This window comes from Ptychodera flava, unplaced genomic scaffold, assembly GCF_041260155.1.
Source record: "Ptychodera flava strain L36383 unplaced genomic scaffold, AS_Pfla_20210202 Scaffold_28__1_contigs__length_4768798_pilon, whole genome shotgun sequence".
In the NCBI taxonomy this organism is placed as follows: Eukaryota; Metazoa; Hemichordata; class Enteropneusta; family Ptychoderidae; genus Ptychodera; species Ptychodera flava.
In genome coordinates, this window is record NW_027248350.1 from 1,490,116 (window position 1) to 1,510,640 (window position 20,525).

Here is a 20,525-nt window from a genome sequence, read left to right on the forward strand (position 1 = left end):
GGAAGTAAAGTTACGGTGTGGTATTGACAAATGTAGAAAGAAATGTAATTTTGAGTTGTTCATAAGTAAGTGGATCAATATTTGCATACATACTGGTAGTCATGTACTGGTATGGTATATACAGTGTGACAGATAACAGTGCATACTGACAATACTGGCACGATAGTCACTTGTGAATGATACATGGTGGTGGCTGTATATGCATTAGAAAAGTAGGAAGTTAAAAAATGGAATGGCCACTATAACGCACATATGCAGAGTTTGGAGATGAATTTCCCTCGTAAATAGCCACAGTTTATTCACTCAAGCAGCATCAGCTGCTTTCAATACATCTCTGAATAAATATCTATCCTCCTTGAGTGAAATCCGATCTTCTGTGCATTTTTGGGAGTGATTTCTGAAGCAAACCCACAATTTCAACGTGAAACTGCAACCGTCTTGCAATAACAGCGAGTGGTTTGAAAGTAGAGATGCTATTGCAACCTTCTTGCAACAGCAATAGGCGGTCAGGGGTGGTTTGAAAATATTGATGCTGTGATCGGCTATCTACTATCAGTCCGTGACAGTTTGAAACATTTAAATTTAGGGTATAACAGTGCTTGCACAGCAACACCCGCTGACCATGTGCTGCTGTTGCAAGAAGGTCACGTTTCATGTTAAAAGTGTGGGCAGGGTTGGAAATCACACCCAGAAGATCTTTTTGACGCAGAGAGGATAGCATGTATGAATTCACAGATGTACGTATTGAAAGCCGCTCATGCTAGTTGAATAAATTTTGGCTTTTTGTGAGAAAATCTGTCTTCGAACTTGGCAATATATACGTATCGTGGCTTTTTTGCTTATCAACTTCTTACTTTTCAAATGCATACCACACCGCAGATGTCGTGTAACAATTCACAAGCCACTGTAACTGGCTCATATTGGTATGAATACACCCTGGTTGACTGAATATCATGGTCGAAGCTCAAGGACCTCAAGGAGCACAATTTTATCACTCTTATCATAGTTTTCATTCACTGTTGAACACTGGTACAATGTCTATTTTTTTTTATAGTGGCTCAGCTAAAACTTAAGTAAAGCACAGAAATTCACATTGTTACAGTTTGTGAAACTCAGTTTGCCCTCAGTAAGGTGGCTGTAGTATGAATGCTGCATTCACTCCAATAAGCAAAGCAGAAAATACAGAGAGGAAATTACTCTGCATTGTTGAACTCTTTTAAGACCTCTTTATTTTCTTAAATCCATCCTACTATCTTTGGAAAATACTTTTGCACCATGAAGTTAACAGGACCATGAAGTTAACAGGAAATGCATTCTCACTATTTCTGTTTAGAAAAGATCAACTTCCATGTTAAGTAAAGGTGTGATCAAAGCATTAGGGCCTGGAAACATAATCTTTTTTTGGCAAAATTCTTTGAATATATATTGCCAATGGGATATTTGACGTTGTAATTATGCTTGGTTTGCACAAATTTCATAAAATACAGATTATATTTTATTAGAGGTTTGTTGACTTCAAGGTATAAGTGTTAAGTAATAGAAATGTTTTGTTCCCCAAAAAGTGTGTCCACCACCAGCACTCTTTTCACACTTAGGTAGGCATTAATGATGTGTTCAAAAACTAGTGAGCATATTGTGTGGCGCAATGCTGCACTGATTACTTTGATTGGACTGACTATACAGAACAGTGTTAATCAAGATGACAAGCTTTTAGAGAGCATATCCTGAAACAGGTTGTGACAAGCTGGTTTTAAGAACTGTGCAAAAAAGGCTTAAGTTTTTTCTTGATTTTGTCTTATCTCTGCATAATTGCAAGGGTACATATTACACATTTGCAGTGGAATACAGAAAATGCCATTTTACAGTAAAGTACCGGTACTAGTTTGGCTCCCACTGCTAATCATCCCTAGATTTGAACAGACTATTGCCATGGGTTCCCATGTAAGCTGCCCATTGCTGCTGACTGTATGGCAATATTCTACTGCAGTGTTTGTGTGGATCGTCCAGTCTGGGATCTCCCTCACAGGTGCATTTTAGTCGCATTCTGTACACCGTCATCTGTCCCATATGAATGTTGAAGGGGTTGTAGTTGGTTTGAGATTCATGGATGGCGTCATCTCCATCTCCGTCATCATCTGCAAGAGTGGTAAGCCATAAGCATAACTTGAATGAATGAGGAAGATAGAATGTGTAGGTTTGAAGAAACCACTGATTTTAAGGAAAATAATCTAATAGGAAATTGTGGTGTAGAGTACGAAATCTCATACTCTGTTGGACAGATTTTAAAAAATGTTTCTTTTGAAAACCGGACTTCCCTTATAAGGCTTCAATGCCTGATAGTATTTTACTCACAAGGACTACATATTTAAGTATTCACTGGGATCTCCCATGATACATGTCCATACTGTATACTGCTGAACTGGTATCAGGAGGAAGAGAAAAGTAACTATACTGGTATATGTAGTTCAAAAAATAAGAGTTTAACTAGTATATGTCAAAACATTACTCATGTGGCAAAGAAACTGAACAAGGTGCACTCTGCTCAAATTCAAAGCTGTGAAGACAGGGCAGGGTAAATATTATGAGGGTGGGCAATGAATAACGTGATTAAATCAAGGCGATTTGCAAGTGACAGGTGCAGGCGAAGCATTGAAGACAGTACATGAAAGGGGTTGGTGAAGCATGGAAGAGAGCAACACATAGTATTGGGAAAGTGACAGGGGTGACGGATTGAGGAGGGCAAGGCACAAGGGTGGGTGAAACACAAGAGTGGGTGAAGCATGGAAGCGGGCAAGTGACTTTGGTGGGTGGGCATGGAAGAGTGCAACACACAGGATTGGGCAAGTGACAGGGGTGGTCAACAGATTGAAGAGGGCAAGGCAACAGGGGTGGGTGAAGCACAAAGGTGGGTAAAACATAGAAGAGGAAAAGTCCTACAAACACTACACAATCTTTTTCTTACAAATAAACTCCACTACTGCTGAGCACTGCATCTAGTGTACATTACTGCGATAGACATATCTGAATAGTTAACTCACCACTACCCAGACACATATCCATTACTTTATCTTCATAAGCATCATGGTCATCCCCATAGTACTGATCTGTAATTAGCAAGAACGTTGTCAGTTGTGTCTGCTAAATGTGAAATTATTTCAAAGTATTTATTTTTATTACACTACTTGACACTGCCTATTCTTCCCTCCCATCTGATATAAAACACTGTGACACGGCTACCCTCTACGGACAGACCACTTTTATACATGTATATATTTATCACTTTTTTCCAGTCCCCTGGATGGCCACCATACAAATGTTTGATTGTGCTCTACTTACTGTTTGGATCAAATCTCTGTACTTCATTGTCCATCATCTCATCAATGCATTTCTGCTGAGCCGGCAAGATGACCCTGGTCTTTGCTGGGTAAAACCAGTATGTAGCAAAGATCACGTCAATGCTATGTTCGGCATCAGCACTTGAGGAATTCAACACAGGTGCTAGTGTGCCAGTTGAGAGGAGTCGCTGCATGCCGCCGCCATCGTGCGGACCAACATGGCGCCTGTTTCTCTTGAGTGTTTCAGATATGCTTCTTTTGCGACCTGTATTATCAGTGCGATAATTGTGATGTGCATGATCTGTGTTCATTGCATTCCCTTGGAAGACACTGCGTTTACTCTTTGCCTTCGTTTTCCATTTTGGTTTGTGGCTGCCTGTGTATTTGGACTTAACGTCAACATTTGAAGAGAGAGCGCCACTGTTGCCATAGAGATCATCCTCTGTGACAAAAACTTTTACAAACCTCTGATTAGAATTCAGAAACTGGATATCATCACCTAGCACTGAACTTCTTTTCCTAACTACCCTAGCATTATCCCTCTTTGAGTCGCTATCTTCAGACTTATCATTGTCTGAAATAACGGCAGAGTTTCTCCCCAGTCTCTTAGAGGATTTCTTGCTTTGGAAGACAGCGTTTCTTTTTTCTCCGTCACTCCTGGAATTTTTCCCTCTAAATTTGCCTTGTTTGTCTCCAGTGGCAAGATTCTCTGCTGGTTCAAACATTCTGTATCGTTCCTCTTGATAAGGCTGCCCTAGAAGATGTTTCCAGATATCAGAAGGGTAGTCCATAGATTCAAGCTGTCTATAAGCGGCCTCAAAAGGCTCTTGGGTACTGTACTTCCCATATGGATTAGTCAGATACCGGTAAGGTCCATTTATACCTCTTTGCTCTCCATCCATCGGAAAGTCTCTGAAGTTGCCAAGGTAATTTGTGTTAGAATCTCCACGTCTGCCTGGTACACCCACAGTATCCCCTAAATAAGTTTGCCGATCGTCCGTGCCTCCATGATAATCTGAGTCCAAGTTCAAACCCTGTGGCCATGTTGTTCCAGAGGAATATGGGTACCTCCATGGTGTTTGCACTTGCCAGTCACCAGGATATGTTCTTGTTGGTGTCTTTCCTTGGCGATGGTTCTCATCATCATGAGGAGACCAACTCCCATATCTTGTATTTCCATCATTCATAGCTTCATCATAATCCCGATATTTTTCTTTTCCAGACCTGGTACCCTGATTGTCTTTCTTGGGCTTTTTCCTTTTGTCATTCCCACTAAACGAGCTGTGTATGTTTCCTGTTGATGGGGACGTGGCTGACACACCTGTTTTTTTACTTTGCTGTCGGCTTCCGGTTGCAGTGTTTCCTTTCTTCACGCCTTTCTCAAGTTGTCTCTGTTTTGCAAGATGTTTCGTGTAAGTTTTCTTGAACTGTGGATGTTTCTGGACATACTGCCAGGCCAGGGAGGATGTGTTGACAACGTTCTGGTGCTCCAGTTCCCATCGCTCTTCTGTTTTAATGAGACAGAAGTTTGAAACACAACAAAATTTTAACAAAGGACATGCAGATGTACAAGAGTAGACAAACAAGCTCTAAGCGTAAGACCGAAAAGCCCTATGTTTCAAATGGCATGTTTATACTGTAGTGACAAACGTGAAAGAACATGGCAACAAACTCTCAATACATTTCAGAAATACCAATATGAAATTTATATATTTTCATATTCATTTGTAAGAGTGCAAGTGCTGAGGTGTGTAGATCACTGTCCTTTCACTCATGGACTTCAAACCATACCACACCACTCATACAAATACAACTAGGGCAGGCATGCGCACACTTGCACTCTAACATCATACGGTTCTGCAATCGTCATATAAATTTAATTTTTGGTGCGTAAGTGACGTGTTACAGTGGGTTTCAATTCAGTGCCACAACTCTGTGTGTGAGGTAGATATGTATGTGCGATGTAAACGATTACCTTGGGTACCATCACACATGTCAAAGTCATCAACTCATTGATAAGTTACAGTAAACCAGCATGGAGCAGTGGCTCTGTCTGGACCCATAGCTGAACAGTTGCTTGCACTTGATCTACAATGTAGCTGTTTTTAGTAACAATTACAGCTGACAGTTAGAAGATGTTTGCCGAAGCTAAAACTGTCTGCCACATACACTTGAGGCACCCAATTGAAACCCCCTGTGATTATGTAAATTCAATGAAAATCGGTCTTTGACTACACACGATTCACATGGTACACTTGTCGATGAAGAGAGAATCACTGACCAGAGTTGTAGACAACTGTGCCTGGTGTATTAGACTGTCTGTTCATCATGTACATTCTAGTATAGCCTTTGGAGTTGAACCGTAGCTTACACATGTCAGATCTGCTCTGTTCATGGACGTTGGTACCTATGGAAGATTAAATTTGGCAAAATATTAGAAGCCTTGAAATCAGAGGAGACAGGATATTTATGTGAGAACATTTTTGTCACGTGCGACTGCACAGAAAATACAACATAAAGAGAATAAAGGAATTGTAACTCTATGTGACTTATGTAGCATTTTTGTAAAACAAATTTCAACACTGGAAAAAAAAGTCAAAAAGACCATTCTGATTTAGTAATATTTTTTCTTCCAACATGCAACCAAACACCCACAAATATATGGAAATTATTCCTTGTGCTTCAATCTCAATTAGCCATCACTTCTGATGTGTTTGCTAGTATCTTTCTTTCTGTTTGAAAATTTATTTTTTTTGGTCTCATTTCAAGATTATGCTGAATTGGCTTGTGTTTAACATAACCACTTTAAGTACATACTTATTGTTATCGACTGAACTCTAATGCAGACTAGAATGCAGCTGTCAACAGTAACATCCCATACTTGAAGTTGTATTATACAAATACCATAGTGTCAATAATTTGTATTTCAAAGTACTTTTGGGAGACTGTACATGTGCTTGTTTTCTGAGATGAAATTAATTAAAATATTAAAAGTAAGATTTAGTGTCCCCTTAGTCAGCAATACAGCTCTTTCTCCATACTACACAATAAATCAATTTATTGAAAAATTACCAACTGTTTTATCGCTGTACTATTACTCACTGCTTACACAGTATACTGGTTGGTCTCACCCTCATATACATGTAGTTATGATGCACCAGATGACGTAAGAGTACAAAGATAATAGGTTAAAAGTCATAGTGTGATCTCTCTAACCTTCGATAATGTGAATTCTTCATCTTTGTCACTGTCACGTTTCTCACAGTCTGAGATCCAGTACAGGAAGATGTCGTTGCCATGGCCTTCAACACTGATTGTCAGGGGTGAATTCTGAGATCCCACCGTATCTCTAATGTAGGGGGTCAGCAATGGTCTGCCTGTTTTGCCATCCAAAATGGTGCTCTACAAAGAACCCGAATAAGCATTAGTATGTCTTACTCTTATTCTTCAGTTCTGGTAAGGTGTGTTTGATGATTTTAAATCTCTGCTGCTGTATTATGGGAACTGAATTGAAATTGTGAGTTCTGGCGATGTTGTAAAATATACAAATACTGTTCTTGGCTATTACTGTCTTGGTGGGAACAATACTTGTGTAAGCTAATGAGCTTTAACAAAGCCATGCTTGCAATCAGAGATAAGTTTGCACACCCTACACTGCTTGAAAGTTTGGATTTCTCTGACTATAAAAATCTCTGTTGCAGTGCTATTACTAATTCAACAACTGAGATGAATTCTTGTGGCAATGTGGTTGGATAAGATGACTTGGCTACTTAATTTTATGGTTGGGAACAATGTTTGACTAATTGAAGAGGAGTTTGAAAAAAGAAGTTAACAACTGGAGTAGCCATTCGTCTACCGGTACTTCTAAACCTTCTGGTGGTGTTCCAAACATATCTAACCACCTGTACAGGGCTTTGACAAGAAAAAAAAAAAATACCGTCAATGACGCTGTACCTTCTCTAATGTGTGGCCAGGTCAGGTAATTGGTTGTTGGCATGGAGTTGTCGGTAAATAGTTGATGATGTAGGGGCATGAGGTGGGATATGGACCCAAAGAACCCAAAAGATGATTAAATACATCAATCAAAAAAATTCTAAGCTACAGTATAAACTGCCTAAAGATAGTTCAATGTGGAAAAAAGTTAAACAATTCAGAAATAAGAATTAACAGTCCAAAATAGTAATGACGCACTTCCTTACTGACCTGGGTGCATGTGAAATACACAACCTGGCATCTGTAAATTAAATGTATACCAAGTGATCATTTCCAGTCACTTTTAACTGTTTTTAATGGATTTTCCAAAGAGTCCTGTGGAAATGATGAAAACGCTTATCTGGTCTTGTGTTTGTATAACCTCATGGCTGATAATTGTCATAGTATTGAAAAAAAATGAAAGTGAAGAAATTACTGTTTTAATAGGCATATTTTCCTTGAAATACATTACCGTGTAAAGAATATATGCTAAAAGTGTTTAAGAGTAAATTTCTTTTCAAAAAATAATTTAATTTGTGACCAAAGGATTTTTATTCTTTGAGTTTACAAATTCAAACATTGCAATTTGTTCAATCATCTTGTGCAGTGCAAATTTATAAAATGACTGAAAAACAAAAAAAATTTGGCAGAATTACAGTCTTTGTGATGTAAAATTATGGTTGACATCACGATAACTGTTAATCTGTTTGAAGTACTAATATACTATAATTTAAAAAGAAAAATTCATGCAGAAACGGTAAAATATATTGTCAGCAATGTAGTGTTAATTTTGACTTTACATCAAAATATGCCTTTGCTGGATACCAAATATATAGGGCGAAATATCAGCCATGTTCAGCAACATCCACACAAGACCATTGATTCTTTTTTTTAATTTGCTTTGATTTGCTTATCTTATCCCTGTATGACAGTACAATATGGAACTTGAACACAACTCTGTGAATAAGTATGTTGTAAAGGGAATGGTATGGCTGCATCCACATGCAGCAATAGGAATGCCTGTGTCTTTTGCCCCTCATTTCCAACCTACCGCATCCCTGAAAACTAGTTTGGTCTCATATGTTATCTTATGTTAATAATTTCTGTATTTGTTAAAATATGGCAATCTCAACAACTTTTGATCATAAACATTTTCATTGTTTTTTATAGCTGACCAATCAGTTAACCTGTTTATTTTGAATATTTGCGCATTTTTCCTCTGTATTTGACATTTTCTGAATACCTTTTATTCAGTTTGTCATTTTCTAAAAGTTTAAATGCTCCATTGTGTGGTCAAGCTTTCCACAAGCATCAAATGTGGTACTTCATATAGGAGGGTCTGCCTCTAGAGGGCGGGCATCATGAACACTCCTGTGTTTGTTGGTTAATTCCTCCACGTAAACTTCTGATTGTACTGTAAACATTGAACATGGCCGACGTCCGATTTTCCTGTCTAAAACTTTCACTCATTTTCGTTCATATGACTCTGAAACTCCAGGAAACGATTGGGAAGAAAGGGTTATCTTGAAATATTGAGGTAATCGCCGATATTTTGCAAAATTAAATGAGAAAAAATGCAAGGAAAATGCCGACAGGCTTACACAATGACAGTTTTCAGACTCGGAGGCATATGATCATCTCTGCAGATTATGCAACAGGTCCAGATCACGTGAGGCCATGAGGGGATATCCACGCAACTCAGTACCAAACACTAGCGCTCACAGAGTGAGCAAACACAAAGTGAGTACCCCTAACGTCAGCTCAGTATCTGTAATAGATTGTAGTCAACTAAGAAACCTTGGAGAAAGGCTTAACACTGTGGCTATGCCGCTAAGTCCCTTTTGATTTTTGTCATAGCTCAAAATCGTTCTCCCACACCTCAACCTGAGCCATGAACACCCCCACCAGTTTATGATATGACCCATCACAATGGCATGACGTCAACGGATCTTGACAGACGGAAGTCTTGACAGACGGAAGTTCTTGACAGCAGCATATTGGTTTTCAACTCTAATACCTTCTCTGTCTATAAATAGACACGAGAAGGTAAAAAACCAAAACCCAACAAAACAAAACAAGCGACCTAGCGGCCGATATAGCTCCGCTGTGTTTATTAGAGAGTAACTATTTTTGACACATGTTGATGAAGAAAGTGGAAATCTTTGATAACTCAATGCAGTGGCCAGAAAAAAGTGGCTAAAATAAGCTGCAAAAATACAAAATTGAAGATTTCATCATACTTTGAACATATCACATCCGATCATCCCTAAGAACATGTCAACCAAAGCTATCTGATGAGCAGTTTTTTAGAATAAATATTCTGACCAAAAATGGCAACAATTGCCCCAAAAAATAAAAATTGCAGATTTCATCATAATTTCAAAATATCACACTTTGTTCATATATAGAAACCTGTATACCAAATTTCAAAGCTGTTAGACCAGTACTTTTTGAGAAACGCATTTTTTGACCAAAAATGAGAAAAATTGCTCTAAAATTCAAAATTGCAGATGTCATCATTATTTCCATAAATATCATTTAGTTCATCTATGGAAACCTGTATACCAAATTTCAAAGCTATCAGATAAGTAGTTTTGGAAATACACATTTTTTGACCAAAATGGCAAAAATTGCCAAAAAAATACAAAATTACAGATTTCATCAGAAATTCAATATATATTACTAAGCTTATCTGAAGAAACCTGTATACCAAATTTCAAAGCTATCAGACCAGTACTTTTTGAGAAATACATTTTTTGACCAAAATGGCAAAAATTGCCCCAAAATTACAAAATTGCAGATATTATCATTATTTCCATAAATATCATTAAGTTCATTTGTAGAAACCTGTATACCAAATTTCAAAGCTATCAGATGAGTAGTTTTGGAAATACACATTTTTTGACCAAAAATGGCAAAAATTGCCCCAAAATACAAAATTACAGATTTCATCAGAAATTCAAAAAATATTACTTAGTTCATCTATAGAAACCTGTATACCAAATTTCAGAACTATCAGACCAGTACTTTTTGAGAAATACATTTTTGACCAAAAATGGCAAAAATTGCCTTAAAAATGCAAATTTGCATATTTCTGCACAATTTGAACAAATCTGAAATAGATCATCCCTAGGGACATATGTACCAAATATAAAAGCTATCTGACCAGTACTTTTGAAGAAGAAGATTTTTAAAGATTTTTTTACCAAAATGACAAAAATTGCCTTAAAAATACAAATATGCAAATTTCACCACCATTTGAACAAATCTGATTTAAGTCACCCTAAGCAAACTGCATATCAAATTTCAAAGCAATCGGACGAGCGGTTTCAGAGAAGAAGATTTTTTTACCAAAAACACCAAAAAATGCCCCAAAAATACAAATATGCAAATTTCACCATGATTTGAACAAACTGAAGTGAGGTCACCCTAAGTGAACTGCATATAAAATTTCAAAGCAATTGGACTTGTGGTTTCAGAGGAGAAGGCAATTGTTGACGGACGACGGACGACGGAGGACGACGGATAATCAACCTATTTGATAAGCTCCGCGTCGCTGACAGCGGAGCTAATAAAGCACATTTCAACATTAAAACAAGGCTTACCTGTGAGTAGTAGTAAATAGGATAGCCAGGGCCGTGTGCATACTTGATCATGAAGTCAGGTACGTCATCGTCATTATAGTAACCAGCAGCTGGTGTACTAAAAACAACAACAGAAAGATAAACATTTTCATTATTGGGTGAGTTTATTCATTTTGATTTGAATACCTCTCTGATACAAGGTCAGTATAAAACAGTCGGGTACCCTATACACTGACTGATATCATATCGGACACTGCACAGTTTGTTGTATTCATTAGAAAGGCTAGTAACTGGTACAATTAAAGTCATTTCTAAAAATAGGGGTTACTTTCGCAAATGATTTCATAACTTCATTTGCATTCATTTTAGTGTCGTGGAAAATATATGGAATTAGGCTTTTAGACCCTAATACAATGGTAAAAACATATTAAATAAGTTAGGACACATAGCACCAATCACTGTGTAAATGCAGAACTGACATGTTTAGGTAAAGATGACCAATCAGACAGTTTAAATGATTTGATCTATGCAGGATTGTCAGAGACTGACAAGTAATAGAGATCTTGAAAATTTGGGAATGGAAGGAAGAAACAATAATGAGAAGAGAATTCATAAAATAATATATGAAAGACAGAGCTGAATATCGTTGACATGCAACTTGCTGCTTTCCTTTTGTAAGATGTATAACTGCATGCTGAAGAATGCCCTCTTGTGGTCACATTGTTTTATCTTTTTGTTTACAAGTAAAGGTATGGTTGGATGTCCTGTGATCTCATGTTTTAAAATAGATTTGTCTAAACTTCTATGTCATATTTTGACAGAACTATTGCACTTTGGTTGACAGTAGCAACGAACAGAATGCTTTGAGAGCAAAACCATGTATGCAAATGTGCATACATGACAAAATTAACCCATACAATCCTGATGATCTGTAAACAGGTCCACACTCATCATTGATAACAATAGGTATGTTGTATCACACTATGGTGGTGAAAGAGTTGATTCTAATAATCTTGTTATATTCACATACAGAGATGTTCTCAATAGTTTTTGCTACAGTTACTGTTTATACTTTCAATTGTCTTTCCTGTATATGGAGGCAAGGACTAGCATGAAGTGAATACCAGCAACAAGCAAAACGGTTGTGCCAGATTTACCGTATATGCTGTATCTCAACTCCAGAGACATGGTAAAATTATTTGACATTAACATTTTACTCCTGAAAAATAAATAACATTACTAAGATGAAAACTTTAGAATTCAACAAATAATACTCCTTTAGATAAACTATCATGCCACCAGAACTAAAAAGATTTAACCATCGGAGTGCCAAGGTCAAATTTTTCCACCTGTATAAAATATGTCCCAGTTACTTTTTTTTCAGATTTTTCTCAAACTTTTGATCAAAAGCTGTAGTTAATGAAAAGTGATGTCCAGTTGGTCCAAAATTATCAAAATATTACATAAAAAATATTAAACATTTGTAAAATGTTGCACTGAAATTTTGGTCAGAAAAAAATACAGCACTTAAATGGTTAATCTGTTCAACCTTAATTCCCTATAAAGAGGTCCATGGTTACCATCGATAACTACGGTATATATTTGGGTTGCACCATGAGTTTGAAAGGGTTAAACTAAGATACCAGTATATTGAAGTTGAGACACTGGCAATTCAATCTGTTCACCCCTGATTTCAAGTAAACAGGTCCATAATCATCATTGATAACAATAGGTGTGGGTCAAACCATGGTGGTAAAAGGGGGTTACCTGTATGATTCTGACATGGGCATGGTAAAATTCCATAGGTAGTCAAATGTCTCTCCATTGATGGCCAACACAGAGGAATTGTACATCGCCATGACAATATCTCGGACACCGTCTCCAGTCAGGTCAACCAGCACAGGTGGTGTCATCACCCCTTTAAAGTTATCTCTGTACAACTCCTTAGCCTACCAAAGAAAGTCAAGATTTGGTAAATGAATATGCTGGTACATGTATTACCATGGTGAAATATTAATGTCCAACTTGTTGGTTTTTAGAACGTTGACTGTGGCATAGCAGCCAGAAGCAATAGTTTGTATGTCAGAATTACAACTTCCAATTTGTTTTGTATAATGCAAGGTTTCTTACCAAGAAATATTGTCTATTGATAATGACTCGTTATTATTTAATTTGACTAGTCAAAATAATGCTCATTAATATAATTTGCATACATGAATGCATTTAATTAATTATAAAAAATCAATGTATTTATTTCGAACTATTGTGCAAATGTAATACAGTCCACAGTGATAGTATTACATTACTAAGTCAAGGTGTGTGTTTTTTGAGCGCAGCTCACAACTAAATTCCTAAATATACGGTATTATTCATTTTCATGTTGTTTACATTCATGAGCGCATTTATTTGTGAATTAAATCATTTACTCAGCGCTATTATGTACATGTACCACACGTATAATCTGAAGGGCTAGCAATTCTCAGTCATGTTGAGAGTAGAAACTCACTTCCTATAGGATGAGTGTGCATTTTCAAGAAGAACTGAGCATGTCATTCAATGTATGTACATTAACAAATATTAAGTGAATCAATAAACTGCACTGTAAACAGCATGGAACACAGAAAGAGAGAGAGAGGGGGGAGGGAGGGAGGGGAGAGTTGGAGGGAGGAGAAGGGGAGGGGAGGATAAGAGAAGGGGAAGGAGGGGAAGGGAGGGAAGGAGGGGTGATAAGGAAGGATGCTAGATGTGCAAGTGTAATACCTGATGAATGTGACCTTGATAGAGTTGCTGTAGTCCAACAGCCCAAAGAGAGCCACCATGTGTTTCACCGCCAGTACCAAACAACACCACTTCTCTGCCTTTGCTGTCGTAATAAATCTGTTTGAATTGAAGCGCGTGGTCAAAATGTGTCAGTAACATAAATTTCTGATGTTGCAACAGTTTTTATTTACAGCCTTACAAGCACACAAACTTCAAATGGGTAACATCTATCTCAAACTTGTAAGATCTGTGACTTGAGAAACAGAGTTGTTACATGGTCATCTTGTGAAATATTCAAGGCCAAGCAGCTTTTTTTTTCACCACTTTGTTCGTCGAGTGCAACTTCTTACTCTGCCCCTTGAAGAATGTTAAAATACCCATGGCAAGTAGGTAGATTTTTAAAACAGTGTCTATTGTTTACATTTGAATTCTACTAGTCCACAGCAGAATTTATTCATCAGCAACGACAATTGCATCACAACATACTGTACCAGACTCTGTAGAAGTTTGATAGCAATTAGATAGACATTGTCAATGAGTATATAGGTTGCTGTTTCCGGTAGATCAATATTTCACATCTGATAGACCGGATACTGTGGCAATTTGTCAAACAAAATAAACACAACTGATACAAAAATAGCGTCAATGACACTGTAGCTCCCATCCTGGACTATTTAGTGTTTGTTCTCTGGTCAGATATTTGAACATGTGTGAAAGGGATAAAGTGCATGAAGTGAAAAACTTAAATGAAATGTACTGGAGACAGTGAAATATGTTTAATGTAATTATTCAGAATATAAAATGGAAAAAATACAGAATTAGATATATCGAATACTGTGATACAACCATTAACTCAACAAGTCATTTACAATGACATAGTCCCCACTTGTAATAGGAGTATTAGTCTTGATGGGGTAGGAAAATGTGGTCATTAAGAAGTATCACTGGAGTGTATATGTTGAGATCTATGGGCACATAGGTCTATGTCGTTGTTCCCAATTTGAAACACATGAGGCATGTCTAAGTTATGGTTCTAAATCGGGAAAAAGATCAGACCTCTAGCAGTATTGGCCAGCCAAGAAATACATATGCGCATTATAAATGAGGTACAAGATGTGACATCTTAAGGTCTAATATCCTATCAAAATTGCAGGGTATAGAACTTGTGGTTACTGAAATATGCATATATATGTATAATCAAGGTCAAAGGTCATCGAGGTCACATGACATTTTGAAAAAATTATATTGCTAATTAATCCCTACATGCCAAAAAATCAGATCTCTAGCTCTATTCGCTTGCCCAGAATTAGACGTGTCACAGATACATGAACAGATACATGAATTGTTTATTCAACCAGATAAACGGACAATTACAAGAAAAATATTACAGTCACTGTGAAAGTATGACTTTATCTGGTTTGGACCATAGAAATAGTCCATAAGGACAAGTCGAGTCCATGGCCCACTACTCAGCTAATAACTGCAAACGATGATGCCATAAAGGGCTCAAGTAAGACAAAATACATATCGGAGATAAAGAGGAAATAAAATACATTAGATACATAAACAACTCATAATTAATGAGGTAAAGCGTGTGTTGTCATAAGGTCTCCCATCCTACTAAATACAAAGGACATAGCACTTGTGGTTACTTATTTATTGACATAAACATATATTTTAGGTAAAAGGTCATCAAGATCACATGACATTTGGTCAAAAATTTCTCTCCTATAGTTATCCCTATATACCAAAAATCAGACATCCAGCTCTATTGGCTCGCTCAGAATGAGATATGCACATAATTATTGAGGTACAGTATGTGGCGTCATAAGGTGTCCAATCATACCAAACATGAAGGGTGTAGCACTTGTGGTTACCGAGTTATGAAAAATATGTATATTTGAGGTCAAAGGTCACCGAGGTCACATGACATTTTGTCAAAAAAATTGTTTTGCTAAGTTATCCTAAGCTGTCCCATCATACCATATATGAAGGGTGGTAGCACTTGTGGTTACTGAGTTATGGACAAATATTTATATTTGAGATCAAAGGTCATCAAGGTCACATGACATTTTGTCAAAATATCCGAGATATCTGCGTGAACGGATGGACTCACGGATGGACGAACAGACGGACATGACCCAATCTATAAGCTCACTGGACTTCATCCGTGGGGACTAAAAATTGTGTCACTGCATCCTTTTTGCAATATGAATACGATGAGAAACTAAATTTTTATTTTTTGTGGCCTTATACATGGGAGTCTATGGAGATCTGCCTTATACATGGGAGTCTATGGACGTGTAAACTAAAAATATGCAAATTTCACCACGATTTGCTCAAATTTGGGAAAGGTCACTCCTATGCACTTCCATACCAAGTTTCAAATCAATCGGACTTGTGGTTTCAGAGCAGGAGATTTTTTGACCAAAAATGGGAGAAAATTACAAAAAATTCATGAAAAATAGCAAGTCCAAGATACTGACCCAAGATGCGCACAATCATTTCATGTCAGCCCAAAGTACTTACATGCTAATTTTTCATGTAATCTGCTCAGTGGTTATTGAGTTTTTCAATTTTGACTGTTTTTACATTTTTTCACTTAATTTGCATATTTTTGGCAATGACAACTTCATTTGAACAAAATCTCATCTACAGCCCATCATCCATGTACACACCAAATATCAAGATGAAATGTACAGCGGTTTTGGAGTTTTTGATGTTGACGGACAGACATACAGACATACAGACATACAGACATACAGACGTACAGACATACAGACATACAGACATACATACATACAGACATTTTCCTAGCCTATAAGAATAGCTTCCATTGCCATATATACATATGGCTATGGGAGCTAAAAATTACACAAAATGAAATTAATATTAATAATAAATGATAAGAGACGGTATATTTCCTGGAAAATCACAAATGAAAAAAGGAAGCAGTGTACAATGTAGGAGAAACAGGAAATTATTGAATGGATCCACCTATCTGACAGAGATATAAAATCATGATATCTGGTTTTACACTGTACACTGACAGGGTAAAATGTTCTCCTTTTTAACAAAATGTTAAGGGGAGTCCCCTGAAAGGATTATCATAGGCTGTATAAAGAGTCCTATTGAAATTTAAAAGGTAACTAACTACATATGTGTGGCTCTGTGTTCAACATCCAGTGCATGTTTTTAGTTTAGCTGCCGTTAATTTGTCATTTTATATTCTACTGTCAGAGCTCAGAAAGGAAATGTTTCAAACCTGGAAATAAAATACATATGAGCCACTGCAAAGTTGGAATTTCAGATAGAATTTGCCTCGGGAACAGATACTCGGCCTCTGAATTTTTTTTATAATTCTACGGTATTCTGATCTACCATTTGTGGAAGCTCATATTAAAGCTCTTGGCGAAAGAAAAGTTTTCACCTTCTTAGTTTTTGGAATATTGAAAATTTCATTTTTCCTCATAAGGTTTACATGGCAAAAGTAGCCAGTTTGAATTTAAAATATCAGTAAAGACTGTCAGGTAATTTGTTTCTCTGGTACAAATCTTTTTGCATAGTAATACCTGATTTGGTAAGACTATAGTTGAAAGTTTCATTGAGGCAAGATTGAGCAAAAATCTGTCACTTTTAAGGTGTGTGTACTACACCCTTAATTGGCCTACACTGGACCATATAAACAGTCTTAAGGTCGAATGGAACCTGTGAGCAGCTCTGTATTCAACAGTGTGTGCTACCAGTTTCCTTTGACTCGTATGAGCCGCTGTTGTATGTACCATTACAGCTTAGAAAGGAAGTAATGTTTCAAAGCTGCAAATATAATTTGTCATAATGTTTTCTTGGTCATATTGTTTTCCAAGGGACAGTTTTTCAGATGCTTTTAAATTACAACTATATATTACAACAATATATTTTAGCCTACTGCTTGTGTGTGTTTATCTTGAAGCTGTGGAGTAAATGAAGCTTGCGTTGTCCTGTTTTCTGTGAAATATTTAATTTATTTTTATCCACAGACTTTTCAATTTTTCAAATATAGGAAAATATTGGTAAATTCTACATAACTGAATAATTTCCTTTTTGTAAGTTTTTTTGCGTCAGTTGTGCTTATTTTGTTTGACCACTACCAGATGGCCCTTGAAATTTATGCCTGATCACAAAAGAGGATGATTTAGATTTCCTTTTGGAAAGTTTGGGCCACAAAAATATAAAAGTTTACGTTTCGAGGTGCGTATTACCTCAATGAAAGCCTTTTAAACCCTTTACCACCATGGTTTGGCCTGAAACAATTGTTATCAATGGTGAATGTGGACCTCCTTACAGGGAAATGGGGGTGAACAGGGTAAGGGTGGGTGAAGAAAATATCCAAGATTTACCAGTCTAAAATTGAGGTTTTTCTTGATTTATAACCTTACTCTACTCTCATAAGGTTAGATACACTTTGCTTGTGTATACCTCTATGATGTGCAAACGCACAGATTTATTTTTCATTTCTGAAAATTCAGAAACACTGAAACTGGGTGTACAATGCTAATCTTTACAGCTTGAATTCTATTCAGGTCAAATAATATACTGCTGTGACATTTATTGCAGTATTTATTGCACTATTAGAAGACAGGAGTGGTTCTGATTACTGGCTATCTGTCATTTATGAGTAAACAGGAACTACAAACACACTTCAAACAAACGACTGTACGATTTGACATTCATATCAATTGTTTTGTTTCGTAATATCAAATACCGGTATATTTTACATACTTCTTCTCTATGATTAGTACAGTACCAGTATTTCGAAATACATTAATCTTTACAGCTCTGATACGAGTTTTGTGGACCGAGGTCGTCGGGGGGAAGAGCCAGAGCGTGGAGGTAGTTCAGAAATGCACGCGATTGCCCATATTTGGAAGCAGTGCACCTGACTACAAATTTTGAATCGCATGTACTGTTGTTTACAGGAAAATGTTCTAACTACAAAAATAGGTTCAGAATTTGACAAGTTCATCCAAATTTGGTCACCGGGCCGGGGACGTAATACGTAAAAAAAATGCATGGATGTGATGGCACTTTTCCCCATAGCTTTACACAGGCACATGAATCTAGGTCCTGTATATGATAAACTGTACTAATATTGCCCTATCATAGTAAAGTATTTGCATGTGCCAGTGTCTGCTGTACAGACTGTCTGTTTCATGAGATTTATGATTTCCTGGTGCCTCAAGGACAGTGCCAGTTCTGTGCTTGCCTCTGTGCATTCACTTTTGTTTCACTTTCATGGTACCCACACTGGACAACTGCCAGAATGTGTCTCTCTACATGTAGGTGTAGTTGAACAGGCTGTCAGAATGGCCTCCTTGAAAGTCATACACATATAGGATGATAATAATGACTGTGTTATTTTTATATTTCTTGTACACTGAGCCAGGATAATTGTTTATCTCACGTAATTTTCAATTGATCATACACATAACGTATATTAATCTGTTCACCTAAAAACATTTTCTGAGTACTTTTTGCTACAAGTCAAAATAACATAACACTCTATGTTATGCACTGGCTTACAGGGAAATAATACCGTTCTGGATTTACCAATACTTTACTACCCAGGTTTGAAAAGAACTAAAATAAAATGATTATTTCTGTGTTTCAAGATTACACAACTGAGTGGCGTGTTTGTTCATACAATGTCATTGTGTAACTTTACTTGAAGACTTCTGTGTGAACTGACCGCACTGAGCTCAGAGTGAGTGGTGATTGTAATCAGTAACAGTACGGTACACACAGGGAAAAAAGTCAGTCTACGGTGACAAATGTTACTTTTGTATTTGCCCGTGAATGCAACAACACCAATGTCGATGATTTTATAATGGTAAATGTTGATGCATGGATCATGATTATTACTAGTAAAAGAGAGAACAAAAGGTCTGACAAAGTTTTGAAAATTTCATTCACAAGTTTGATAGCATTCTGAGCTCTACACTCATTTGATGCAGTGTAATGTTTACTTTACTACGCCATAACTGCTGGCCACAATTCACAGTCAACGATTGTGATAGCATTCTGAGCTACACCTATCTTGACGCACAGTGTAGTATTGATTTTACTACACTAGCTACAGGTTTACAGTCCCTGTACACTATTCTGTGTAGTATACGGAAGTAGGAAGTCGGTATTTGCTATGGGATTATTTAAGTGTCAACATTGTTATATTTCATTTACCAAAGTTTGCGCAATTCTTGTGATAAATCTATTTCACACCATTTTATTATCATTACCCTTCATTCTGCAAATCCCCAAAACGCAGTCAAAAACTGTGCCCTCAAAATTCAAATTCTGGAGCATAGTAATGCGTAAATTTACAAAGGTAAGAATGTCAACTGTACCGCTGCCTTAAGTTTTGATGCCCACGTAGACAAATAAAACTGATAGATAATTCCTACGTCAAGATTGTTCCGCTGTCTCCAGGGAAATGCCACAACACTATCAATATTTGTTCAAACTATCAAACATTGCAAAGCTGATATCCTATCAACCTGGACAGAAAATTTAGGAGAGTTCTTTCTGAAACTATTTTATGTTACAATACTTGTTCTATAATTACCAACAGTTTCTCAGTCCCTTACCTCTTTAATACCCAAATTTAACTCTCAATACAACATGTATTGGAAATAAGAAAATTGTGCTTCTTTTCACCATCCTAACTCCTGAGAGTTTTAGACATAAAATTATTCACTTAATATGTTCAAGAGTATTGGTGGTAAGCCTGCGTTGGAATCATCTCCTAAAATTTCAATTAAAGTTTCTTATCAAAAGAAAAAGAACCAACGAGAAAGATTCTGTATTAAAATATATGTAATTATATAATACAACGGGA

At 36.8% G+C, this 20,525-nt stretch overlaps 1 protein-coding gene across 1 annotated transcript in view; it reads right to left on the reverse strand.

Moving 5' to 3' along the window:
* Positions 1-259: 259 nt before the first annotated feature.
* The window catches only part of LOC139127077 (uncharacterized), a 28,972-nt gene continuing 8,706 nt past the window's right edge, over positions 260-20,525 (reverse strand). The window contains exons 2-9 of the mRNA XM_070693000.1: positions 13,652-13,768; positions 12,659-12,840; positions 10,913-11,009; positions 6,552-6,737; positions 5,617-5,742; positions 3,337-4,842; positions 3,039-3,104; positions 260-2,135 (exon numbers count right to left, since the gene is read on the reverse strand). Coding sequence (XP_070549101.1) covers positions 1,897-2,135; positions 3,039-3,104; positions 3,337-4,842; positions 5,617-5,710 — 1,905 coding nt within the window. The 5' untranslated portion in view covers positions 5,711-5,742; positions 6,552-6,737; positions 10,913-11,009; positions 12,659-12,840; positions 13,652-13,768 and the 3' untranslated portion in view covers positions 260-1,896. The remainder of the gene's footprint in view (positions 2,136-3,038; positions 3,105-3,336; positions 4,843-5,616; positions 5,743-6,551; positions 6,738-10,912; positions 11,010-12,658; positions 12,841-13,651; positions 13,769-20,525) is intronic.